Below are 27,851 nucleotides of genomic sequence, written 5' to 3'. Positions count from 1 at the left end.
CTCCACCACATCACACACTCCACCCTCCCCACTCTCCCACCCACACTCCCCACCCCTCACACTTCCCACAATCACACTCCCCACCCTCACACTTTCCACAATCACACTCCCCCCTCCCCCACACTCCCCTCTCCCCACCCTCACACTCCCCACCCTCACACTTCCCACAATCACACTCCCCACAGTCACACTCCCACCCTCACACTCCCCTCCCGCACACTCCCACACCCACACTCCCCTCCCCCACTCCCCACCCCCACACTCCCCTCCCCCACACACCCCACATCCACACTCCCCACCTCCACACTCCCCTCCCCCACACTCCCACCCTCACACTCCCCACCCCCACACTCCCACTCCCCTCCCCCACACTCCCCACCACCACACTCCCCACTCCCACATTCCCACCCTCACACTCCCCACAATCACACTCCCCACCCTCACACTCCCCACAATCACCTCCCACCCTCACACTCCCACCCCCACACTCCCCACCCTCACTCCCCACAATCACACTCCCCTCCCCTCCCCACACTCCCCACCCTCACACTCCCCACAACTACACTCCCCACCCTCACACTTCCCACAATCACACTCCCCAACCCCACACTCCCCTCCCCCACACTCCCACCCCCACACTCCCGTCCCCCACACTCCCCACATCCACACTCCCCACCTCCACACTCCCCTCCCCCACACTCCCACCCTCACACTCCCCTCCCCACACTCCCCCTCCCCACACTCCCCACCCCACACTCCCCACAATCACACTCCCCACCCTCACACTCCCCACAATCACACTCCCACCCTCACACTCCCACCCCCACACTCCCCACCCTCACACTCCCCACCCCCACACTCCCACTCCCCTCCCCCACACTCCCCACCACCACACTCCCCACTCCCACATTCCCACCCTCACACTCCCCACAATCACACTCCCCACCCTCACACTCCCCACAATCACACTCCCACCCTCACACTCTCCCCCCACACTCCCCACCCTCACACTTCCCACAATCACACTCCCCACCCTCACACTTCCCACAATCACACTCCCCAACCCCACACTCCCCTCCCCCACACTCCCCTCTCCCCACCCTCACACTCCCCACCCTCACACTTCCCACAATCACACTCCCCACAGTCACACTCCCACCCTCACACTCCCCTCCCGCACACTCCCCACACCCACACTCCCCTCCCCCACACTCCCCACCCCCACACTCCCGTCCCCCACACTCCCCACATCCACACTCCCCACCTCCACACTCCCCTCCCCCACACTCCCACCCTCACACTCCCCTCCCCCACACTCCCCCTCCCCCACACTCCCCACCCCCACACTCCCCACCCCCACACTCCCCACCCCCGCACTCGCCACCCCCGCACTCCCAACCCCACACTCCCACCCTCACACACCCCACCCCCACACTCCCCACCCCCACATTCCCCTCCCCCACACTCCCCACCCCCACATTCCCCTCCCCCATACTCCCCACCACCGCACTCCCACCCTCACACCCCCCACACTCCCCACCCCCACATTCCCCTCCCCCACATCCCCATCCCCACACTCCCCACCCTCACACCTCCCACCCCCGCACTCCCCACCCCCACACACCGACCCCCGCACTCCCACCCTCACACCACCCACCCCCACACACCCCACCCCCACCCCCCCCACCCCCACCCTCACACTTCCCACCCGCACACTCCCCACCCCCATACTCCCATCCCCACACTCCCACATCCACGCTCCCCACCCCCACACTCCCCACCCTCACACTCACCTTCCCCGCACTCCCCTCCCCCTCACACTTCCCACACCCACACTCCCCACCCCACACATTCCCCTCCCCACACATCCTCCCCCCCACACGCCCCACCCCCACATCCTCCTCACACTCTCTCCCCCACACTCCCCACCCTCACACTCACCACCCTCACACTCCTTCCCCCACACTCCCCACCCCCACCCTAACACTCCCCACGATCACACTCTTCACCCTCACACTCCCCTCCCCCACATTCCTCCCCACACTACCACCCTCACACTCCCTCCCCCTCCCACACACTCCCCTCCCCTGCACTCCCCAGCCCCGCACTCCCCACCCCCACACTCCCCACCCTCACACTTCCCACAATCACACTCCCCACCCTCACACTTCCCACAATCACACTCCCCAACCCCACACTCCCCTCCCCCACACTCCCCTCTCCCCACCCTCACACTCCCCACCCTCACACTTCCCACAATCACACTCCCCACAGTCACACTTCCCTCTCCCACACTCCCCCTCCACTCCCCTCCCCCACACTCCCCACAATCACACTCCCACCCTCACACTCCCCTCCCCCACACTCCCCACCCCCACATTCCCCTCCCCCACACAACCCCACCCCCACACTCCCCTCCCCCATACAACCCCACCCCCACACTCCCCTCCCCCACACTCCCCACCTCCACACTCCCCTCCCCCACACTCCCACCCTCACACTCCCCTCCCCCACACTCCCCCTCCCGCACACTCCCCACCCCCACACTCCCCACCCCCACACTCCCCACCCCCGCACTCGCCACCCCCGCACTCCCACCCCCGCACTCCCACCCTCACACAACCCACCCCCACTCTCCCCACCCACATTCCCCTCCCCCACACTCCCCACCCCCACATTCCCCTCCCCCACACTCCCCACCACCGCACTCCCACCCTCACACCCCCCACACTCCCCACCCCCACATTCCCCTCCCCCACATCCCCATCCCCACACTCCCCACCCTCACACCCCCGCACTCCCCACCCCCACACACCGACCCCCGCACTCCCACCCTCACACCCCCCACCCCCACACTCCCCACCCCCACCCTCACACTTCCCACCCGCACACTCCCCACCCCCATACTCCCATCCCCGCACTCCCACATCCACGCTCCCCACCCCCACACTCCCCACCCTCACACTCACCTTCCCAGCACTCCCCTCCCCCTCACACTTCCCACACCCACACTCCCCACCCCACACATTCCCCTCCCCACACATCCTCCCCCCCACACGCCCCACCCCCACATCCTCCTCACACTCCCTCCCCCACACTCTTCACCCTCACACTCCCCTCCCCCACACTCCTCCCCACACTACCACCCTCACACTCCCTCCCCCTCTCCCACACTCCTCTCCCTCATACTCCCCACCTTTACCTAGCTGAAGGTGCATACGCACTCACTGTATCACACAATCACTGTATCACACGCTCACTGTAACACACACTCACTGTATCAAACACTCACTGTAATACACACTCACTGTAACACACACTCACTGTATCAAACACTCACTGTAACACACACTCACTGTATCACGCACTCACTATAACACACACTCACTGTAACACACACTCACTGTAACATGCTCTTGTGTAACACAGGTAGCTCCTGCTGCCTCTAACACAGCAGCCCCCTCCCACCCTCTTTCACCTTCACCTTCACTGTAACAATGTACAGCTCCCACACACAAAGCCTGACAAATAAATCGCCTGGCCAGATTTATAAGCTTTCACGTTAGCATTAACACAAACCTCTCTCCCAATCCCCAGCATCATTTCAGACTTAGTGTGGTGGTGAAGAGCTCAGCTCCTCGTGGTATCGGGAGGATTAGTTCTGCCTGATTAGCAAAATACAGATTATTTCTTGACAGACAAAAGGCGCTGACAATTGTTCTTTTTCTTTAACACTCTGTTTAAAGTACGAGTATGAGATAGATAATAGGTAATTCCTCAATGCAAACTCGAGGAACAGCACCTCATCTTTCAGTAAGGCACTTTACAGCCTTCCGCATTCAACATCGAGTTCAACAATTTCAGAGCGTAACCTCGGCCCCCATTTTGTTCCCTTTCCTCCTTTTTTTTAACAAAACCCCCCCTTTAAATTTTTTTCTCTGTTTCCCATGGCAGCTGGTCATCATCATAGGCAGTCCCTAGAAATTGAGGAAGACCTGTTTCCACTCTAAAATTGAGTTCTTAGGTGACTGTACAGTCCAATATGGGAATTACATTCTCTGTCACAGGTGAGACAGACAGTGGTCGAAGGAAAGGGGGGTGGGGAATCTGGTTTGCCGCACGCTCCTTCCGCTGCCTGCGCTTGGTTTCTGCATGCTCTCAGCGACGAGACTCGAGATGCTCAGCGCCCTCCCGGATGCTCTTCCTCCACTTAAGGCAGTCTTTGGCCAGGGACTCCCAGGTGTCGGTGGGGATGTTGCACTTAATTATTCTGCCATTCACACCCTATCTAGACTCATCTTTTGTTTCCTACCACCTGTTGTCTCTCTAATCTCTCCTGCCTTCCACCCAATCACAGACCTTCCCTTTTGTTTTTTCCTCCCCTCCCCCTTTCACTGCCCCCTGCACTTCCTTAAGCATCTGTTACATTTCAAACTTTTGCCAGTTCTGACGAAGGGTCATCGACCTGAAACGTTAACTCTGTTTCTCTCTCTCCACAGATATTGCCTGACCAGCTGAGATTTCCAGCATTTTCTGTTTTTATTCCAGATTCCCAGCATCCGCAGTATTTTGCTTTTGTTTGGGATAGGTAATGAAACCTGCTTCCTCTGGTCATTCAGAGGAAATGACAGTGCGCAACACAGCCATAGGAATAGAGGACCTGCCAAATGATAGAAAGACCAAGGTCCAACCAGCTCGCCTTCTACCATCCTGTTAGTCGAGTTCACACTGAGGAGACACTGTTCATCTACTCAGTGTGTGGGAAAGGATTCACTCAGTCACCCAATCTGTTGAGACACCAGCGAGTTCACAAGTCACTGCAGGGTTTGGATTCTGCTGTTATTCACATCCCGACTGAATCGTGTTCATTCTGTTAGTTGGCGCTTCTGCTGATGTTAATAACCCTTCAACTAGGCTGGAGTTTAATATTTTGATATTTCAAATAACACTGTGTCGATATTTGATATCTCCAAGATAAGAGGAGACTAATTGATGTCCTGTTATGGACTGCTCCATTTTTGATCGGGGCGGAGAATGGTGATAGATCGGGGCCCAGGAGTGGTGATAGATCGGGGCCCAGCAGCGTTGTGATCAGGGCCTAGAAGAGGCGAGGGCCCTGGGGCAGCATGGGCCAGCCCACACTGCAATCTATGGATAGTAGGAGCATGTGTGCGCTCTAGGTCCATGCAGCAGAGCTGGTCTCCAGCCGTCTTGGTTAACCTTTGCCACCGGACCAAGACCTAGCTCTGTCAAGCCTGTGTGGTGGCTGGTGTGCAACGGCCACCACACGTTAAAAAGATTCACGCACAGGCATCTTCCACCCTTCAACATGAAGTTCGGGATCTAGAATATAGATCCCTCATTGAAACACCTGTGAACTCATCCCTTTTTGGTGTGGGTGCAAGTCATCCTCGATACGAGGACCGCTTAATACTAGTCGCACGATCCAACAATAATGGAGCTGTTGACCAATCACAGCAATCGATCTCTATCAATGAATCAACAACAGATCCAGACACGAGGTGAGGAAAAAACCCATTGGTGGAGAGCTCTGGGAACCACAGGTCCAAAGTCACCTGTTCCTCCTGAGCATCGCTACACTCACCACAGGAACAGGAGTAGACCATTCAGCCCCTCGAGCTTGTTCCGCCATTCAATGAGATCATGGCTGATCTGTATCCTAACTCCACCCACCTGGCGCATTCTACCCTACGTAAAATCTCGTCTGCTACGTGTCCTAACTCGCACCAAGTTCCGCTCACCCATCAGCCCCTGTCCTCGCTGACCTACATTGGCTCCTGGTTAAGTGACGCCTCGATTTTAAAATTCTCATCCTTATTTTCAAATCCCTCCTTGTCCTCACCCCTCCCTATCTCTGTACTCTCCTCCAGCCCCACCTACCAGCTCCCCACACTCCGCCCCCCCACCCCGAGATGTCTGTGCTCCTCTAATTCTGCCCTCTTGAGCATCCCTGATTATAATCGCTCAATCATCAGTGGCCGTGCCTTCTGTTGCCTCGGCCCCAAGTTCTGGAACTCCCTGTTTAAACTTCTCCTCCTCTCTACCTCTCTTTCCTCCTTCAAGTCGCTCCTTAAAACCCACCTCTTTGACCAAGCTTTTAGTCACCTACCCTAATTTCTCCTTATGCGGCTCGATGTCAAATTTTAATCTCATAACACTCCTGTGAAGCGCCTTGGGACATTTCATTATGTTAAAGGTGCTCTATAAATACAAGTTGTTGTTGTTGCGTTGGCTCCAATGATCCCTCTGGGCTGCCGCTCAGTACTGGGTAAGGTCCTGTGCAGGTCGCTCACCGGTTTCCCCACTGTAAATACCGCGCATGCGTAGACATTTAAAGGGATCACGCATTAAAAGAAAGAGGCTGCGCAGAACAAAGCGAAGCTCACAGGGAACGTTGCGTGGCTCCCTATCCTTTTATTCCCTTGTCTAGCAAAAATCTGTCAATCTTAACTTTAAAATTATTAATTGAGCGCCAGCATCTACTGCTATTTGAGGCAGCGAGAGTTGCACATCTACCACCCTTTCCGACATCATCATCATGATCATCATAGGCAGTCCTTCGGAATCGAGGAAGACTTGCTTCCAATCTTAAAATGAGTCCTTAAGTGGCTGAACAGTTCAATACGAGAACCACAGTCCCTGTTACAGGTGGGTCAGACAGTCGTTGAGGGAAAGGGTGTGTGGGACTGGTTTGGCGCACGCTCCTTCTGCTGCCTGCACTTGCTTTCTGCATGCTCTCGGCGATGAGACTCAAAGTGCTCAGCGCCCTCCCAGTTACACTTCCTCCACTTAGGGCAGTCTTTGGCCAGATACTCCCAGGTGTCAGTGGGGATGTTGCACTTTTTCAGGGAGGCTTTGAGGGGGTCCTACACTCCAAAAAAGTATTTCATTGGCTGTAAAGCGCTTTGAGACGTCCGGTGGTTGTGAAAGGCGCTATATAAATGCAAGTCTTTCTTTTTCCTTACAAGTGTTTCCTAACTTCTCTCCTGAACGGCCTGGCTCTGATTTTAAGGTTATGTCCCCCTTGTTCTAGACTCCCTCCAACCAGCGGACAAAGATTCTCTCTATCTACTCTAACTGTTATGTTCAGAATAACCACAAGACTGTATTGTAAGCTCAAACTGTTGTGACCTTGGTCTCTTTATTCAGACTCCAGAGTGAGGAGGCAGTATGATGGATTACCTTTTATACCTGTTTGCCCCAGAGTGCACAGGTGACCCTTAGGTCTCCCACAGGTGTGCCCTCTAGTGGCAAGTCTTACATATTGGTGAGGTTTACATACATACATAACATCACTCCCCCGCCAAAAGTCTTATGTACAAGTTATTTGCAAGTTGAGGCGATCTGGTGCCCTGCGTCCCCGGGTCGATCGCCTGAGTTGAAGTCCTGGCATAGGTGAGTTGGTCTGATTATTGCTGCACGGCTGCGCGGCTGGTCTGATCGGACTGATGGGCATGGTGGGTTCACCCTCGTGGTTGATGGCGAGGTCGCTTGTGTTAGTGGGTCGCTGGGGGCCAGGTCCTTTCACAATGGTTCCTAGTTATCTGTAGTTTGCAGTTTGTCCTGGTCCAAATGCTCTGTGCGTTTGCCCAGTACATGGTTTCACAACAAACGTTCCATTTTCATCACAAACACTCCATTCCCCTCTTTGGCTAATACAGTGCTGGCAGCCCATCTGGGGCCCTGAACATGGTCTACATCATTTATTCTGATGTCGCATGGAGGAGCCGTGCGATCATGGTGCATTCTCTGCAGATAGCATACGGAAAGCTCGGTTCTGAGTGATTCTGTCTGGCAACTGTGTAGCACCCGGGATGTAGGGCGTCTACTGTGACAAGTGTGGTACTTGGCTTTATGATTTGGGCTGCCCGCTCTCGACTATTGTCGCTGACCCTAAGGTCTGGCAAGCCAAGGATGGCCGATAAGGCCTTGAGACTTTCAGTAGTGGCGGGAGGCCACATGGTCCCCGTGGATCCTGGGCCATGGTATGGAGGCCCCGGACCACCGACTGTGTGAAGCTTCTCTGCCTTTCTTTGCAACGTAGCAGGGTTGCCCCATAGGGGCCAATCTGAAGGGATGAGCAATCGTCTTTGCGACAGATATGCTGCAACATCCCGTCTAGCGGTTCACCGTTAACAGGCGGTAATGTGGGATCCTGGCTGGTCCAGGTCCTAAACTGGGAAGCCGTTACGTTTGGCCCCTCACTTTCTAGCACTTCCATGACAACGAGCCGGTCTGCGGGCTGCGCCGTTTTCACCCCAGTGGTGGGCAACGGTAGCCAACTGAGAGCATTAGCGCCATGCTCAGTGCCTGACCCGTGGCGGATCATGTTTCAGTGCACAGACAGTGTTAGACATATTCGAAACAAAGCATTGATAATGGTGCCTCTGCTGTCCCAGAACTGTGAGATAGGCAGCTTGTCTGACTCGAGCAAATATTGGGACACTCTTTGGTATGTCTCTTTTGTCCTATGAACACAGGCTACTGCTTTGGTTAACTTATTGGATACATGTACAGCTGGTTGGGGCTTGCCCGCTACTTTGGCTTGCTGCACAACATGCCCGACCCAGTGTGATAACACATCACTTGCTACAAATACTGTCATGTATGTAACCTCTATGTAACACCACTGTAATACTGTATATACTTAAGCAATGCACACCTTGACCACAGGGGGTGAACTTGTGGGAGACACTCCTTACTTGGTCATCGAGGTATATAAAGGGAGGTCCCATGCAGAGTCATCACTTCTTGGTCCTGTGAATAAAGGTTCAGGTCATAGAGTGACCTTGTCCATAAAATGTTCCTCGTGTGGGTTTTGTGCCATTAAGGACATTACATTGGCGACGAGAAACGAGAATCAACGACCCACGAGAATGGCAACCGGTAGCACAGAGGAACGGTACTGTGCTGGTGAGGACTGGAACGATTTCATTGAGAGGCTCCAGCAAAGCTTTGTCACGAAAGAATGGCTGGGAGATGCAGCGGCCGACAAGCAAAGGTCCCATCTGCTGACCTAAGACTTACGCGCTCATGAAGGACCTACTTGCACCCAAAAAGCCAGCAGACAAAACCTTTGAAGAGCTAATCGGTGAGCACCTCAAAACAGCGAGCAGCATACACATGGCCCGACACAGATTCTATACCCACCGACATCGTGAGGACAGAGCATACCGGACTTCGTTGCGGACCTCCGGCGTTTGGCCAGCCTCTGTAAGTTCACAGACGCCTACAGGGGGGAGATGTTAAGGGACTTCTTTATTGAGGGCATCGGTCATGCGGGGATTTTCCGAAAGTTAATTGAGACCAAGGACTTGGCTTTGGAAGCGGTGACGTTGATGGCTCAGACTTTCATGGCGGGGGAGGAGGAAACCAAAATAATATACGTGCGCAATTCTGCCTCCAACGCGGCGGGGGATCAGGGAGTCAATATCATAAACGCGACTCAGAGCCCCGCAGGCAAGGGTAGTTCAACACACCCCAGGCAGCAATGGACCCCAGAGTAGGTTTTCAACAGAGACAATGGCAGGCTGAATGGACATTTATGTCATCACAGTGGACAATGCGGTCCGGGATGGGGCCATTGACACCCACTAACAGGGTACTCAAGGGCAGTCAAAGGGACAATCAGTGAGGAATGGCGGGTCATAGCTCCTTTGTTCACAACAATGGGAATCTCAGCTCATGCTGGAGGTGTGGGGGCAAACATTCTGCCAGGACTTGCAGGTTTCAACAATTTGTCTGCAGAAATTGCAACCTCAGTGGCCATTTATCTCGAATGTGCAGGAAGTCTGTAACCAGGCTAATTTACGAGGCGGATGGACCAGAAGAGGGGTCTGTGAGGCAGGATGACTCTTGGGGCAAATCAATGGACGCTGAAGTTCAGCGGGTTCATGTGGCAAACATTCACAGCTCATATACCAAAACGCCACCAATGATGATGAAGGTTTTATTAAACGGCATCCCTGTACACATGGAGCTGGACACGGGGGCCAGCCAGTCACTCATGAGCGTTCAACAATTCGAAAAGCTATGGCCACTCAAAGCCAGTAGACCCAAACTAGAACACATTGGGACACAACTACGAACGTATACCAAAGAAATCATTCCAGTACTAGGCAGTGCAATGTTGGCGGTCACACACAATGGATCAGTGAACCGGTTGCTGCTCTGGATTGTCCCGGGCAATGGTCCCGCACTGTTGAGGAGGAGCTGGTTAGCTGAGATGAACTGGAAATGGGGGGATGTGCACGCAATGTCATCTGTGGAGCAAAGTTTGTGCTCACAAGTCCTACAACAATTTGAGTCACTATTCCAATCTGGCGTCGGGACGTTCAAAGGTACCAGAGTAGTGATACGTATCACCCCGGACGCCAGACGAGTGCACCGCAAAGCCAGAGCGGTGCCGTATGTGATGCGGGAAAAAATTGAGAGCGAATTGGATCGTTTGCTGAGAGAGGGCATCATCTCGCCCGTTGAATTCAGCGACTGGGCAAGCCCCATCATTCCCTTCCAAAAAGCGGATGGTTCTGTCAGGATCTGTGGTGACTACAAGGCCACTATCAATTGGGTGTCTCTACAAGACCAATACCTGCTCCCGACAGCGGAGGATCTTTTCGCCACACTGGCAGGCGGCAAGCTGTTTACCAAGTTGGATCTCACTTCAGCCTACATGACCCAAGAACTGGCCGCCGAATCTAAACTACTGACCACCATCACTACACACAAGGGACTGTTCCTTTATAACAGGTGCCCGTTTGGCATTCGATCAGCGGCCGCGATTTTTCAAAGAAACATGGACAGCCTGCTCAAATCCATTCCTGGAACAATCGTATTTCAGGATGACATCCTCATCACGGGTCGTGACACCGAGGAACACCTCCACAACCTGGAGGAGGTGTTACGCCGACTGGACCGGGTAGACCTGCAACTCAAGAAGTCTAAATGTGTGTTTTTGGCTCCTGGGGTTGAGTTCCTGGGCAGGAGGGTTGCTGCAGATGGGATTCGGACCACCGAATCCAAAACAGAGGCAATTCGACGAGCGCCCAGGCCTGGCAACACAAGGGAGTTACGTTCATTTCTGGGACTCTTGAAATATTTCGGGAACTTTCTGCTGAACTTAAGCACGTTGTTGGAGCCGCTTCATGTGCTCCTGCATAAGGGTTGTGATTGGTTTTGGGGGGACTGTCAAGAACAGGCTTTCAATCGGTTGCGGAACCTACTTTGTTCAAATAAGTTATTGACCCTGTACGACCCCTGTAAGAAATTGGTTCTGACATGTGATGCATCGTCCTATGGGGTTGGGTGCATGTTGCAGCAGAGTAATGCTGAGGGCCAACTACAATCTGTGGCTTATGCTTCCAGGTTGCTCTCTTAAGCAGAACGGGGATATGGGATGGTTGAGAAGGAGGCACGCACATGTGTCTATGGTGTAAAATAAATGCATCAGTACCTTTTTGGCAGGAGGTTCGAATTAGAAACGGACCACAAGCCGTTAACATCCCTGTTGTCAGACAGCAAGGCTGTCAATGCCAACGCGTCAGCCCGCATACAGCGATGAGCTCTCACACTGGCTGCTTATGACTACTCTATCCGGCACCAGCCTGGCACCGAAAATTGCACTGACGCGCTCAGCAGGCTTCCACTGGCCACCACCGAGGGGGCAGCGGAACAAAGCGCTGAGATGGTCATGGCCGCTGATGCCTTTGACAGCGCAGGCTCCCCCATCACAGCCCGCCAGATCAAAATATGGACAAACAGAGATCCCCTCCTATCTCTGATTAAGAAATGTGTCCTGACTGGGGATTGGGCGCCCGCACACGGAACATGCCCTGAGGAGGTCAGACCGTTTCACAGGCGGATGGATGAGCTCTCCATCCAAGCTGACTGCCTACTATGGGGCAGCCGGGTAGTCATACCCCAAATTGGCAGGGAGGCATTCATCAGAGACCTCCACAGCGAGCATCCAGGCATCGTGCTGATGAAGGCTATTGCCCGGTCACATGTTTGGTGGCCGGGAATTGACTCAGACCTGGAACACTGGGTTCACAGGTGCACGACGTGTGCCCAGCTGGGTAATGCCCCCAGGGAGGCCCCGCTCAGCCCGTGGCCCTGGCCCACCAGGCCATGGTCATGTATTCATTTAGACTACACGGGCCCGTTCATGGAAAAAATGTTTCTCATTGTGGTAGATGCGTACTCGAAATGGATCGAGTGCATCATATTGAATTCGTGCACGACATCCACCACTGTGGAGAGTCTACGCGCGGTCTTTGCAACCCACGGCTTGCCGGACATCCTTGTTTGCGATAATGGCCCATGTTTCACAAGCTACGAATTCCGGGAGTTCATGTCGGGTAATGGCATCAACCATGTCAGGACAGCACTGTTCAAGCCGGCCTCCAATGGCCAGGCGGAACGTGCGATCCAAATCATTAAACAAGGCATGCTCAGGATTCAAGGACCCTCCCTTCAATGCCGCCTATCGCACCTCCTGCTGGCCTATAGGTCCCGACCGCACTCGCTCATGGGGGTCCCGCCCGCAGAGCTACTTATGAAACGAACACTCAAAACTCGGTTTTCCCTCATTCACCCAGTCCTGACCGACATAGTTGAGGGCAAGCGCCAGTCCCAAAATGAGTACCATGACCGAAATTCAAGGGGGAGATGTATAGAAATAAATGACCCGTATTTGTCCTCAATCACGCCGTGGGGCCCAAATGGGTTGAGGGTACTGTAATAGACAAAGAGGGGAACAAGGTCATCGTGGTTAAACTTAACAATGGGCAGATATGCCGTAAGCATCTGGACCAAGTAAAAAAAAGGTTCAGCATGGACACTGAGGAACCCGAGGAAGATCATGAGATGGTGCTCAAACCACCGCCAGTGAACAAGCAACAAGAACATTCAGCAGCATGCACAGTCCCTGCGGCCAGCCCGGAATCACCACAGGTGACAGACACTCACGCCAAGGCTCAACAACCAGAGCCCCAACTGCGGCGCTCCACAAGGGAGCGTAGACCACCTGAAAGACTTAACCTATGATCCCAATAAGTCTTTGGGGGGAGGTGATGTCATGTATGTAACCTCTATGTAACACCATTGCAATACTGTATATACTTAAGCAATGCACACCTTGACCACAGGGGGTGAATTTGTGGGAGACACTCCTTACCTGGTCATCCAGGTAAATAAAGGGAGGTCCCACGCAGGGTCATCACTTCTTGGTCCTGTGAATAAAGGCTCAGGTCATAAAGTGACCTTGTCCATAAAATGTGCCTCGTGTGGGTTTTGTGCCATTGAGTAAGGACATTACAACTACTTTGTTAGATGCATATACAACTGATTGGGGTTCGCCCGCTATTTCGACTTGCTGTACAACATGCCCGACCCTGTGTGATCACACATCACTTGCTACAAGTACTTTGCAGGATATATATACGACCGGTTGGTGTTCACCCGCTACTTTGGCTTGTTGTAAGGTGCCCCCGACCCCATATGATAATACATCATTGGTCGCGAAAGAGTGCTCACATTGGTTACAACTTATTGGAGCGTGGTGGTTTCCTGGCCTTCACAGTGGCCGCCCCTTTACCGTTGCCCCAAACCCAGTCGTCCACGTTGTGCAACTGAATCCAATACATTTGGTAATTTGTGAAATGAAACCTGGAAAATCGTAGAATCTTACAGCACAGAAGGGGGCCATTCGGCCCATCGTGCCTGTGCCGACTCTTTGACAGAGCGAGCGATCCAATTAGTCCCACTCCACCCCCCGCCCCCCGCTCTTTCTCCCATAGCCTTGGAAATTTTTTTCTTTTCAAGTATTCATTCATTTCTTTTTTGAAAGTTCAGGCAGTGCATTCCAGATCACAACTCGCTGTGTAAAAATATTCTCCTCATCTCCTCCTTTTGCCAATGATCTTAAATCCGTGTCCTCTGGTTACCGATCCCCATACCAGTGGGAACAGTGCCTCCCTCTCTACTTTATCAAAACACCTTCATAATTTTGAACACCTCGATTAAATTTTGTGTGTCAGGCATATGTTGCAAGCAGCTGATGTATTCTCTGTCCCCTCTGAGCTACGGCACCACTGTGAATAACTTGCACATAAGTCTCCCACACACACAGCTGCTAGAACTCACTCTCTCCCTTGGGACTGTGGGACGTCCGGTCTCCTTCGGTCTCCCCGATATACCGTTTTGGGTACTGTTGGGGGAGATGACTCATCAGGGGAAGGCAGCAGCAGCCAAGTTCATGGCACCATGGGTGGCTCTGCTGCACAGGAGGGCAGGAAAAAGAATGGGAGAGCTATAGTGGTAGGGGATTCTATTGTAAGGGGAATAGATAGGCGTTTCTGCGGCCGCAATAGAGACTCCAGGATGGTATGTTGCCTCCCTGGTGCAAGGGTCAAGGATGTCTCGGAGCGGCTGCAGGGCATTCTGGAGGGGGAGGGTGAACAGCCAGTTGTCATGGTGCATATAGGTACCAAAGATATAGGTAAAAAACGGGATGAGGTCCTACAAGCTGAATTTAGGGAGCTAGGAATTAAATTAAAAAGAAGGACCTCAAAGGTAGTAATCTCAGGATTGCTATCAGTGCCACGTGCTTGTCAAAATAGAAATAGCAGGATAGTTAAGATGAATATGTGGCTTGAAGAATGATACAAGAGGTAGGGATTCAAATTTCTGGGACATTGTAAGTTCTGGGGGAGGTGGGACCAGTACAAATCGGACGGTCTGCACCTGGGCAGGACCGGAACCGATGTCCTAGGGGGAGTGTTTGCTAGTGCTGTTGGAGAGGGTTTAAACTAATATGGCAGGGGGATGGGAATCTATGCAGGGAAACAGAGGGAAGTAAAATGGGGACATAAGCAAAAGGTAGAAAGGAGATAAGGAAAAGTGGAGGGCAGAGAAATCAAAGGCAAAAATCAAAAAGGGCCACATTACAACATAATTCTAAAAGGACAAAGAATGTTAAAAAAACAAGCCTGAAGGCTCTGTGTCTCAATGCGAGGAGTATTCGTAATAAGGTGGACGAATTAACTGCGCAGGCAGCTGTTAACGGATATGATGTAATTGGGATTACGGAGACATGGCTCCAGGGTGACCAAGGCTGGGAACTCAACATCCAGGGGTATTCAACATTCAGGAAGGATAGGCAGAAAGGAAAAGGAGGTGGGGTAGTGTTGCTGATTAAAGAAGAAATTAACGCAATAGAAAGGAAGGACATTAGCTTGGATGATGTGGAATCTGTATGGGTAGAGCTGCGGAATACCAAAGGGCAGAAAACGTTAGTGGGAGTTATGTACAGACCACCGAACAGTAGTAGTGAGGTTGGGAACAGCATCAAATAAGAAATTAGGGCTGCGTGCAGTAAAGGTACAGCAGTTATCATGGGCGACTTTAATCTGCATATAGATTGAGCTAACCAAACTGGTAGCAATATGGTGGAGGAGGATTTCCTGGAGTGTATTAGAAATGATTTTCTAGACCAATATGTCGAGGAACCAACTAGAGGGCTGGCCATCCTAGACTTGCTGATGTGTAATGAGAAAGGACTAAATAGCAATCTTGTTGTGCGAGGCCCCTTGGGGAATAGTAATCATAATATGGTAGAATTCTTCATTAAGGTGGAGAGTGACACAGTTAATTCAGAGACTAGGGTCCTGAACTTAAGGAAAGGTAACTTCGATGGTATGAGACATGAATTGGCTAAAATAGACTGGCGAATGATACTTAAAGGGTTGATGTTGGATAGGCAATGGCAAACATTTAAAGATCATATGGATGAACTTCAACAATTGTACATCCCTGTCTGAAGTAAGAATAAAACGGGGAAGGTGGCTCAACCGTGGTTAACAAGGGAAACTAGGGATAGTATTAAATCCAAGGAAGAGGCATATAAATTGGCCAGATAAAGCAGAAAACCTGAGGACTGGGAGAAATTTAAAATTCAGCAGAGGAGAACAAAGGGTTTATTTAAGAGGGGGGAAATAGAGTATGAGAGGAAGCTTGCTGGGAACATAAAAACTGACTGTAAAAACTTCGATAGATATGTGAAGAGAAAAAGATTAGTGAAGACAAACGGAGGTCCCTTGCAGTCAGAATCAGGTGAATTTATAATGGGGAACAAAGAAATGGCAGACAATTGAACAAATACTTTGGTTCTGTCTTCACGAAGGAAGACACATATAACCTTCCGGAAATACTAGGGGACCGAGGGTCTAGCAAGAAGGAGGAACTGAAGGAAATCCTTATTAGTCAGGAAATTGTGTTAGGGAAATTGATGGGATTGAAGGCCAATAAATCCCCAGGGTCCGATAGTTTGCACCCCACAGTACTTAAGGAAGTGGCCCTAAAAATAGTGGATGCATTAGTGATCATTTTCCAACAGTCTATCGACTCTGGATCAGTTCCTATGGACTGGAGGGTAGCTAATGTAACACCACTTTTTAAAAAAGGAGGGAGAGAGAAAACGGGGAAGTATAGACCGGTTAGCCTGACATCAGTAGTGGGGAAAATATTGGAATCAACTATTAAGGATGAAATAGCGGCACATTTGGAAAGCAGTGACAGGATCGATCCAAGTCAGCATGGATTTATGAAAGGGAAATCATGCTTGAGAAATCTTCTCGAATTCTTTGAGGATGTAGCTAGTAGAGCAGACAAGGGAGAACTGTGGATGTGGTGTATTTGGACTTTCAAAAGGCTTTTGACAAGGTCCCACACAAGAGATTGATGTGCAAAATTAAAGCACATGGTATTGGGGATAATGTAATGATGTGGATAGAGAACTGGTTGGCAGACAGGAAGCAGAGAGTAGGGATAAACGGTTCCTTCTCAGAATGGCAGGCAGTGACTAGTGGGGTGCCGCAGGGCTCAGTGCTGGGACTCCAGCTATTTACAATATATATCAACGATTTAGATGAAGGAATTGAATGTAATATCTCCAAGTTTGTAGCTGACACTAAGCTGGGTGGCGATGTGAGCTATGAGGAGGATGCTAAGAGGCTGCAGAGTGACATGGACAGGTTAGGTGAGTGGGCAAATGCATGGCAGATGCAGTATAATGTGGATAAATGTGAGGTTATCGATTTTGGTGGCAAAAACACAAAGGCAGAATATTATCTGAATGGCGGCAGATTAGGAAAAGGGGAGGTGCCATGGTACATCAGTCATTGAAAGTTGGCATGCAGGTACAGCAGGCGGTGAAGAAGGCAAATTGCATGTTGGCCTTCATAGCTAAGGGATTTGAGTATAGGAGCAGGGAGGTCTTAATGAAGTTGTACAGGGGCTTGGTGAGGCCTCACCTGGAATATTGTGTTCAGTTTTGATCTCCTAATCTGAGGAAGGACGTTCTTGCTATTGAGGGAGTGCACCCCTGGCTACATACATCCATTTACCACCCCCTCACAGCGAGATCATGCAGCTGGCCCATTACATTAACATACAGGATCAGACACAGTGCAAATACAAAGAAAGGAAGAAAAAAAAGTTTGTATCGTGACATCTTGGTTCAGTGACTTACATTCGTTACGTTTTACGGTCGTGCGCCAGATTGGGTAGATTGCATTCATGGTTCAGTCATGGTCAGCACTGAGGTAGCAGTACAGGTATGCGAGGTCGCTGGTTCCAGAGCAACCAGACGGGGTCCTAGTCGTCTGATGGCAGTGCTGCGCCCCCTGCTAGCGGGGTGGGCTTGGTTCGCTCACCTTGCCAGGACTCAGGGCCTAGTGGTGGGCAGAGCCACAGATGTGTGTGGCCTCCCTATCCTCCTTTAAGGGCTGCAGAATATTCTGCCTGCTCTCTAACGGTGTTGGAACCTGGCTATTCCAGGTTATGTTTGGGGAACTCGTTGGTTCTGACCTTTCGCTTCCAGACATGGCCGAGGTAGTGACTGGGTCTGAGGGCTGCACCGTCTCCACCCGAGTGGTGGGCAACGGCGGCCGACTGCGCGTATTGGTACTTCGTTTCCAGGTCCGTGGTGAATGGTGCCATCGGGTGTCTGCAGCGTGGGATAGACCTGGGGCAGGGTATTAGGATCAGCGCCTTCACTCTCCCGAATTTGCTCAATTGCTACTTTTGGGCACACTCTATTCCCGACATCTCGTAACAATATTTTGTTCTGTACATTAGGAATAGTATCGACATCTCACAACAACATTTTGTTCACAATCTTAATCGGTTCGTTACATTGATTGCCATGCATACAATGTGTCTTTAAATTCAGTTGGTTGCAGGTCTCCTTTAAGAGAACCCTGCTGACTTTACCCCAACCAAATCCTTTGTTAGACACCACGTGTTGGTCCCTTAGTGTTGCACCTCGTGGTATTGCCGCGGTCATCATTCTTTTCAGCCACGCTGCACCTCGCTGCAGCAGGGACACCATCTTGCCTCTGTCCTCGAGGTCGACTGCCTTGATCCTTCTCTCCCGCGATTCTGCCACAAAAGCTGGAAGAGTGCCTGTGACTTCGATCTTCCTCCCCAGGAGCTCTGCCACTGGAGCCGGGAAGGTACTTTTAGGTTGTTCCGGTCGGATCATTGCCACGCAGTCATGGTGGATGGTCTGTGCCTCAGGTGCTGCGCTGGTCTGTTCTCTGGTGCCTGGCCCAAGCGAAGGTGAGGTTTTGATCTGCCTCTGTGCACAGGGAACATCGATTGCTGGAGTGAAGAGGTCTTCCCATTTCCACTGGATCTTCCCCATCCACCTTCTTCCGAGTAGCGTTGGACCATCACCTGCAACAATCTGCAGAGGTAACTTGTGCACCACGCCATTATGGATTACACTTACATCCGCACTACCAAGGACTGGGATCAGCTCCTTGGTGTAGGTGCGCAACTTTTCCTGTTCTGGAACCAGCTCGGGTTCTTTTTCGTTCCATAGCCTCTCAAAGGCAACCTGGCTCATCACTGACTGCTCGATCCCATGTCCACTTCCATGAAGACTGGATCGCCGTTTATCTCAACTTCCATCTTCACTGGAGGACAATCGGTGGTGCAGGTATACACTCCATACACTTCTTCTTGGGGCTGAGCTGCCTCTCTGGCCAAATCATCATCCTCCCCGTTGGATTCAAAGTCATCTACCGACTCCTCTGCTCGACGGTGAGTCATATTTCTTTTACACATACGCTGGAGGTGGCCCTTCGTGTTACATACGTACTCAGCAAACCGACACTGGTGAGCCCTATGGTTTCCTCCGCAACGCCAGCATAGTGCTACTCGATTAGCACCCCTCGGCGGACTCTGAGTTCTGGAACCCAGAGGTCTGTGCTCTCTGCCCTGGGCAGAGCCACATTCTACAGTCTTGCCTGTGAAAGGCACCATTCTGTGTACAGCACAGGATGAATAATTTGCTTGGTGCTGCAGGTCGAGGTCATGAACGCCTGACTGATGCTGATGGCCTTCTGAAGGTTGACTGTGGTGTCGGCAGATAATAGCTTGTGAAGGAGGCCCTCGTGGCCAATTCCTATAACGAAGATGTCTCGCAATACTTCGTTGAGGTGCGTGCCGAAATCACACGGTGCCGCAAGTCTCCTGAGGTTGGCAGCATATTTTGCAATCTCCTGGCCCTCAGGTCTGCGGTGAGTGTAGAATCTGTGCCTGGCTGTGAGGATGCTCTCTTTTGGTTTTAGTTGGTCGCGAATTAGTTCAGTCAGCTTATCGTATGTCTTATCCTTGGCCTTCGTGGGTGCCAACAAGTCCCCGAAGAGGCGGTAGACCTCGAGCCCACAACTGGTCAGCAGTGTAGCCATGCGCTTCTCCGCCGATGTGTCCGTCTCCCCTGCCAGATTATTTGTCAGGACATATAGCTCGAGCCTTTCTGTGAAGGCATCCCAATCATCACCCTCGGCGAAATCTTTTAGTGTGCCAAAGGTAGCCATAATCGCTTGAAAGTCCGTATTCTCGTCGCCAGTTATTATGTCTGTAATGTACTTATGAATGAGTCCACGAGGCAATGTGTTGTACTCAAACTGTAGTGACCTTGGTCCTTTATTCGTAACTCCAGAGTGAGGCAGCCACATGGTGGCTACTCTTTTATACAGCCCCTGCCACCAGGGCAGGAAACCCCAGTCTCCACCAGTTGCACCCTCTAGTGGTGCCTGCATAGTATATATACAGTGTAGACCTTATTGATAGTACATCAGGTAAACAAGTCTCCATCTTATGCAACTATACAGTAACTACACAGAGGGTATATTTATAGTCTGCATATATAACACTCTCAGCAACAAGACTCGAGGTGTTCAGCGCCCTCCCGGATGCTCTTCCTCCACTTAGGGCGGTCTTTGGCTAGGGACTTCCAGGTGTCGGTGGTGATGTTGCATTTTATTAAGGAGGCTTTGAGGGTGTCCTTGAAACGTTTCCGCTGCCCATCTGGGGCTCTCTTGCAGTGTAGGAGTTCCAAGTAGAGCGCTTGCTTTGGGAGTATTGTGTCGGGCATGTGGATGGTGTGCGCAGCCCAATGGATCTGGTCGAGTGTGGTCAGTGCTTCGATGCTGGGGATGTTGGCCTGATTGAGGACACTGACGTTGGTGCGTTTACATTACAACAATGACCACTCCAAAAAGTACTTAATTGGCTGTAAAGTGCTTTGAGACGTCCGGTGGTTATGAAAGGCGCTACAGAAATGCAAGTTTTCTTTCTTTGCCCCCTTTCTCCGTCCTACCCCCATTGATTCATTGCGAAAGGCTATATAAATCCAAGTCTTTCTTTTGTCTCATCTTAGCCGAGGTGTCTGCAGTTGGACGCAGTGTCTCCGGACTGGGGAGTGTAGCGGGGGCATGGTGAGTACAAAAATAAAACCTCAGGGGGAGTGGTTCCTGTTCCTGATCACAATCCGGGAATGTAACTCTACGCAGACCGGAGACTGGATCGGAGGGCCTTGCTGCTCAGTGGGACGCAGAGGTAACATTTTTTTTATTCGTTCCTGGGATGTGGGCATCGCTGGCGAGGCTGGCATTTATTGCCCATCCCTAATTGTCCTTGAGAAGGTGGTGGTGAGCCACCTTCTTGAACCGCTGCAGTCCGTGTGGTAAGGTGCTCCCACAGTGCTGTTAGGGAGGAAGTTCCAGTATTTTGACCCAGCGATGATGAGGGAACGGTCGATATATTTCCAAGTCAGGATGGTGTGTGACTTGGAGGGGAACGTGGAGGTGGTGGTGTTCCATTGCGCCTGCTGCCCTTGTCCTTCCAGGTGGTAGAGGTCGTGGGTTTGGGAGGTGCTGCCGAAGAAGCCTTGGTGAGTTGCTGCAGTGCATCTTGTAGATGGTGCATACTGCAGCCACGGTGCGCCAGTGGTGGAAGGAGTAAATGTTGAAGGTAGTGGATGGGGTGCCAATCAAGCGGGCTGCTTGTCCTGGGTGATGTCGAGCTTCTTGAGTGTTGTTGGAGCTACATTCATCCAGGCAAGTGGAGAGTGTTCCATCCTGCCTTGTGCCTTGTAGATGGTGAAAAGGCTTTGGGGACTCAGGAGGTGAGACACCTGCCGCAGAATACCCAGCCTCTGTTGCCGTGGTATTTATGTGGCTGGTCCAGTTAAGTTTCTGCGCAATGGTGACCCCCATCGAGTTATTCCCGTCCGAGCAACCTTGAGTAGCTGGGGTTGGCTAATGGCAGCTGAGCCATGGGGATCGAGGGCCAGTATGAAGGCCCTCGGCGTTTGCCCTCTGTGATATATTCTTTCATCATCATAGGCAGTTCCTCGAACTGAGGATGACTTGCTTCCACGTCAAAAAGTTCACAGGTGTTCAATGATGGACCTAAAATTCCAGGTCCGAACTAAATCTTGAAGGGTGGAAGATGCCTGTGCGTGGATTTTTTTAACGTGTGGTGACCATTGTACACCAGCCACCACATGGGCTTGACAGAGCTCGGTCTTGTCCAGTAACCAAGACGACTGGAGACCTGTTCTGCTGCACAGACCTAGTGCGCACACATAACGCAGTGTGGGCTGGCCCGTGCTGCCCCTGGGCCCCTGGCCCCGGACTCATGCCTCCCCCGGGCCCCGATCACGTCCCTCTACAATCTCTCACTGCTCCTACGCCCCGACCTCGCCGCTCCTGCTGTATCTGCCCACGCACCAATCACCGACCTGGACCTTGATGAAGTCACTCTTCGATGCCGTCGCCCTCTTGCACCAGCTCGCACTGCTTCCTGAAGTGGCACGTCTCCACGCTGCTCCCGGACCGCCGCACCTCCGCTCCTTTTATGGCCTCGACCACAGTTGTCCACTGGTGGAGCAGTAGTCCACTAGGGGGGCTCTATATTACACCCCCGAGCTGCTCGTGAGTGGGGAACGCTTCCCCTCTTTGTGAAGAGATGAAAGTGGCACATTTCTCACCAGGCTGCAATTCGCAAGGGATTGAGATAAAATAACAAGCCCAGCAGCCAATCTGCACAGCCGATCCACAGGACTCCTTCGAACTGCTGTGCCGGTTGTGATGCGAAGGGCCGTTGATGCCACCCACGTGCGATGCGGAAATTCTAGTCGGGTTCTGATCTAATTCTTATCATTATTTTTTTGAAAAACAAATATTATATCTACCTCGTCGATTGATGCCAAAATGATTCTTAAATGGTGGAGGTTCTGTGAATCCGATTCTCAACAACTTGTATTTATATAGCGCCTTTAATGCAGTGAAACGTCCCAAGGCGTTTCACAGCAGTATTATGAGTCAAAATATTTGACACCGAGCCGCTTAGGGCAGGTGACCAAAGGCTTGGTCAAAGAGGTAGGTTTTAAGGAGCATCTTGAAGAAGGAAAGAGAGGCAGAGAGGTGGAGAGGTTTAGGGAGGAAGTTCCAGAGCTTGGAGCACAGGCAACAGAAGGCACGGCACCGATGGTTGGGCAATTATAATCAGGGATGCTTAGGAGGGCAGAATTAGAGGAGCACAGACATCTTGGGAGGTTGTGGGGCTGGAGGAGATTACAGAGATAGGGAGGCCATGGAGGGATTTGAAAACAAGGATAAGACTTTTTAAATCTCAAAGTGCACAGCAGCTAAATTCTTCCGGCACGCATGTATATGGGCGCGCGCACATATATATTTTCATGGGTTATTCAACCATTTAGGGCCTCACAGCGGAGCCTGCTCCGGTCCTCGGCCGACTTCCAAGCACTTCCATTCCTGGATTGTGATCAGGAACCCCTGTGGGGTTTCTCCCCGCGTGCCCCCCGCCCCACTTCCCCAGTCCGGAGCCACTGAGCCAGTTGCTGGCACCTTGGCTAAGATGAGAAAAAAGACTTGCATTTCTATTGCGCCTTTCACAACCTCAGGATGTCCCAAAGTGCTTTACAGCCAATGAAGTATTTTTTTGAAGTGATAATGACCAGATAATGTGTTCCCGTGATGTTGGTTGAAGAATATATATTGGCCTCAGGACACCGGGGATAACTCCCCTGTTTGTCTTTGAAATAGTGCCATGGGAACTTTTACATCCACCTGAGAAGGCAGACTGGGTCTTGGTTTAACATCTCCTCTGACAGACGTCACCTCCGACAGTGCGGCGCTCCCTCAATACTGCCCCTTTCACTGTGCAGCACTCCCTCAGTACTGCCCCTCCAACAGTGCGGCGCTCCCTCAGTACTGCCCCTCCGACAGTGCGGCTCTCTCTCAGTACTGCCTCTCCGACAGTGCGGCGCTCCCTCAGTACTGCCCCTCCGACAGTGCAGGGCGCCCTCAGTACTGCCCCTCCGACAGTGCGGCGCTCCCTCAGTACTGCCCCTCCGACAGTACAGGGCGCCCTCAGTACTGCCCCTCCGACAGTGCGGCACTCCCTCAGTACTGCCCCTCCGACAGTGCGGTGCTCCCTCAGTACTGCCCCCCCGACAGTACGGCTCGCCCTCAGCACTGCTCCTCCGACAGTGCGGGGCTCCCTCAGTACTGCTCCTCCGACAGTGCAGTACTCCCTCAGCACTGCACTGGGAGTGCCAGCCTGGAATTGTGCCCAAGTCTCTGGAGCGGGGACTCGAACCCACAAACTTTGGACTCTGAGGCGAGAGAGTGCTAGTCATTGAGCTACAGCTGAGACCCAGGTGACTCTGCACGGACTGGGGATTGGATCAGGAGGGTCTTGCTGTTCTGCGGGGGGGCTCAACGGTGAATTTGTCCGACTGCATTTCTATAGCACCTTTCACAACCTCAGCAAAGCGCTTTTACAGCCAATGGAACACTTTTCTTTGGGGACGTGTAATGTTGCAATGTAGCGAAGGATGGCAGCCAACTGGCAAACAGCAAGATCCGACAAATGACGTCAATCACCGGATAATCTGAGTTTTTTTTTTAGTGATGTTGGTTGAGGGATAAATATCGGCCCGCGGAACATGAACGCAAGTCGGAAGTTTCCAACGTGACCGACGGGAGGGGTTGTTTGGATCGTTCCCATTCGCCACTCCCCCCAGCCGGTACTCACATTTCGGTGATGGTGTCGGGGAGGTTGGCAGGGATGGCGGTGAGGCCCTTCCCCCGACAGTCGATGATGCTGTTGCTGCAAGTGCAGACGGCGGGGCAGGAGCCGGAGGCCAGGCCGCAGGACTGCGACCGAGAGCTGTCCGAGTAACCTGCAGCGGAAGGAGAGAGAGAGAGAGAAAGAGAAACCAGGGGTCAACTCCGCCAAAGCACTGCAGCCGAAAGAACAAAAAGGACCTTGTGTTTACACAGCACACTCTCAACAACAGAACTTTTGCATTTATGTAGCACCTTTAATGTCCCGAGGCGCTTCACTGCACTCCACAGCGTGGCCGGCGTTTTCTGGTGTTAAGAGGCCTTAAGGAACGGGGCAATTTCGGGCCCAAGAAATCTTACTGCAATTATATCATCATCATAGGCAGTCCCTCGGAATCGAGGAAGACTTGCTTCCACTCTTAAAATGAGTCCTTAGGTGGCTGAACAGTCCAATACGAGAACCACAGTTCCTGTCACAGGTGGGACCGACAGTCGTTGAGGGAAGGTATAGGGCCCTGGTGAGACCACACCTGGAGTATTGTGTACAGTTTTGGTCTCCTTACCTAAGGAACGATATACATAGAGGGAGTGCAACGAAGGTTCACCAGACTGATTCCTGGGATGGGGGGATTGTCCTATGAGCAGAAATTGAGTAGACTAGGCCTATATTCCTTAGAGTTTAGAAGAATGATAGGTGATCTTATTGAAACATATAATATTGTTTCAGGCTTGACAGGATAGATACTGAGAGGCTCTTCCCCTGGCTGGGGAGTCTAGAACCAGGGGTCACAGCCTCAGTTGGTCATTTAGGACTGAGATGAGGAGAAACTTCTTCACTCAGAGGGTGATGAATCTTTGGAATTCTCTATCCCAGAGGGCTGTGGATGCTCAGTCGTTGAGTATATTCAAGGCCGAGATTGATAGATTTTTGGATGCTAAGAGAATCAAGGGATATGGGGATGAGGCAGGAAAGTGGAGTTCAGGTAGAAGATCAGCCTCATCATCATCATCACAATAGGCAGTCCCTCGCAATCGAGGAAGACTTGCTTCCACTCTTAAAATGAGTCCTTAGGAGGCTGAACAGTTCAATACGAGAACCACAGTCTCTGCCACAGGTGGGACAGCTAGTCGTTGATGGAAAGGGAGGGTGGGTCAGGTTTGCCGCACGCTCTTTCCGCTGCCTGCACTCGATTTCTGCATGCTCTCAGCGATGAGACTCGAGGTGCTCAGCGCCCTCCCGGATTCACTTCTCCACTTATGGTGGTCTTTGGCCAGGGACTCCCAGGTGTCAGTGGGGATGTTGCACTTTATCAGGGAGGTTTTGAGGGTGTCCTTGTAACGTTTCCTCTGCCCACCTTTGGCTCGATGGCCATGAAGGAGTTCCGAGTTCCACTTGCTTTGAGCGTGATCTTACATCCATGATCTTACTGAATGGCGGGGTAGGGTCAAGGGGCTGTTTGGCCTACTCCTGCTCCTATTTCTTATGTTGTAATGTAACTTTTACCGTAGCACTGCACTGAGAGTGTCAGCCTGGATTTTGTGCTCAAGTTCCTGGAGCGGGACATGGAGGCAACAGAAACAGGGAGATAGATTCCCTCTCCTGAGACCTGAACAATATATAAAGGAACAAAAACATAAAATGCTGTAAATCTCAGCAGGTCAGGCAGCATCTGTGGAGAGAGAAACAGAGTTAATGTTTCAGGTCGATGACCTTTCGTCAGAACTGGAGAGTGTTCGAACATTCGGCAGTCCTGAGGAAGGGTCATTGACATGAAACGTTAACTCTATTTCTCTCTCCACAGATGCTGCCTGACCCGCTGAGAAATCCAGCATTTTCTGTTTCTATTTCAGATTCTGGAGATGAGGGGGTTGACTTGTGAAGATAGGCTGAGTAGGGTGGGCCTATACACATGTAAGAAGAATGAGAGATGATCTTATTGAAACATGTAAGATAATGAGGGGGTTCGACAAGGTGGATGCAGAGAGGATATTTCCACTGATAGGGGAAACTAAATCTAGGGGACATGGTCTTAGAATAAGAGGTCGCCCATTTAAAACTGAGACGAGGAGAAATTTCTTCTCTCAGAGGGTTGTAAATCTGTGGAATTCTCTGTCCCAGAGAGCTGTGGCGGCTGGGTCATTGAATATATTTAAGGCGGAGATAGACAGAATTTTGAGCGATAAGGGAGTCAAGGGTTATGGGGAGCGGGCAGGGAAGTGGAGCTGAGTCCATGATCAGATCAGCCATGATCTTATTAAATGGCGGAGCAGGCTAGAGGGGCCAAATGGCCGACTCCTGCTCCTATTTCTTATGTTCTTATTCCAGACTCTGCAGTATTTTGCTTTTGTATAAAGAAACAAGTCTAGATCAGTGCAGAGAAGCGCTTTGCACAGGCAATCGAGTGTTGTAAGAAAACGTTGACCACTGAAGAATGCCCTGTTTAATCAAGTGAGTTGCTAACTGCTCTTGTGTTGCTTACAGTGTCTATTTATTGCCAAAGCACATATTCTTCGCATTCTCTTTTTAATTTATTTTGTTGAGAGATCTAACCTTTGGCTCCAGACAGAATCTCTCCCTTCCTCTCATTGCCCCCCCTGCTAGATATCTGGGTCTGGAGGTCTGTCAAAAAGCTTCAGAGATTCACCAAAAACATGAATTAAATCACATTTCCTTATCTCCATGTGGGTTTATTTCCAAGGATTACCGCCCACTAGTTGCCCATAAATCACACGCACCAGCCAGAGAGAGCTAGAGAAAGCGAGAGTAATTAAAGCTGAGAATCCAGCCCAGTTATCTCTGGCGTGCGGCCTAGTAGGAGAGGCTTTCAATCATCACCACTGGGGCCTTGTGCAGCTTTGTTACCTCGAGACTATTCCAACATAATCCTGGCCGGTCTCCGACATTCTACTCTTCGTAAACTTGAGGTGATCCAAAACTCGGCTGCCCCGTGTCCTAACTGGAACCAAGTCCCGCTCACCCATCACCCACTGTGCTCGCCGACCTACACTGGCTCCCGGTTAAACAACATCTCGATTTCAAAATTCTCATCCTTGTTTTCAAATTCTACCATGGCCTCGCCCCTCCCTATCTCTGTAACCTCCTCCAGCCCCACAACCCCGCCGAGATGTCTGCCCTCCTCAAATTCTGCCCTCTTGAGCATCCCTGATTATAATCGCTCAACCATTGGTGGCTGTGCCTTCAGCTGTCTAGGCCCTGCCTAAACCTCTCCGCCTCTCTGCCTCTCTTTCCTCCTTTAAGACGCTCCTTAAAACCTACCTCTTTGACCAACCTTTTGGTCATCTGCCGTGATTTCTTCTTCATAGAATCATAGAAATTTACGGCACGGAAGGAGGCCATTTCGGCCCATTGTGTCCGCGCCGGCC

At 51.6% G+C, this 27,851-nt stretch overlaps 2 protein-coding genes across 2 annotated transcripts in view; one reads left to right on the top strand and one right to left on the bottom strand.

Annotated features, from left to right (window-relative positions):
• LOC139260184 (slit homolog 1 protein-like) overlaps positions 1-27,851 on the bottom strand; it is a 369,573-nt gene that overhangs the window by 170,860 nt on the left and 170,862 nt on the right. Inside the window, exon 9 of the mRNA XM_070876446.1 lies at positions 24,436-24,583. Within this exon, the coding sequence (XP_070732547.1) occupies positions 24,436-24,583 (148 nt within the window). The remainder of the gene's footprint in view (positions 1-24,435; positions 24,584-27,851) is intronic.
• Positions 1-27,851, top strand: part of LOC139260176 (uncharacterized) — a 412,192-nt gene that overhangs the window by 287,848 nt on the left and 96,493 nt on the right. The window lies entirely within an intron of this gene.

This window comes from Pristiophorus japonicus, chromosome 3 (genome assembly GCF_044704955.1).
Source record: "Pristiophorus japonicus isolate sPriJap1 chromosome 3, sPriJap1.hap1, whole genome shotgun sequence".
Lineage (NCBI taxonomy): Eukaryota > Metazoa > Chordata > Chondrichthyes > Pristiophoridae > Pristiophorus > Pristiophorus japonicus.
This window is presented reverse-complemented; position numbering and strand designations above follow the sequence as displayed.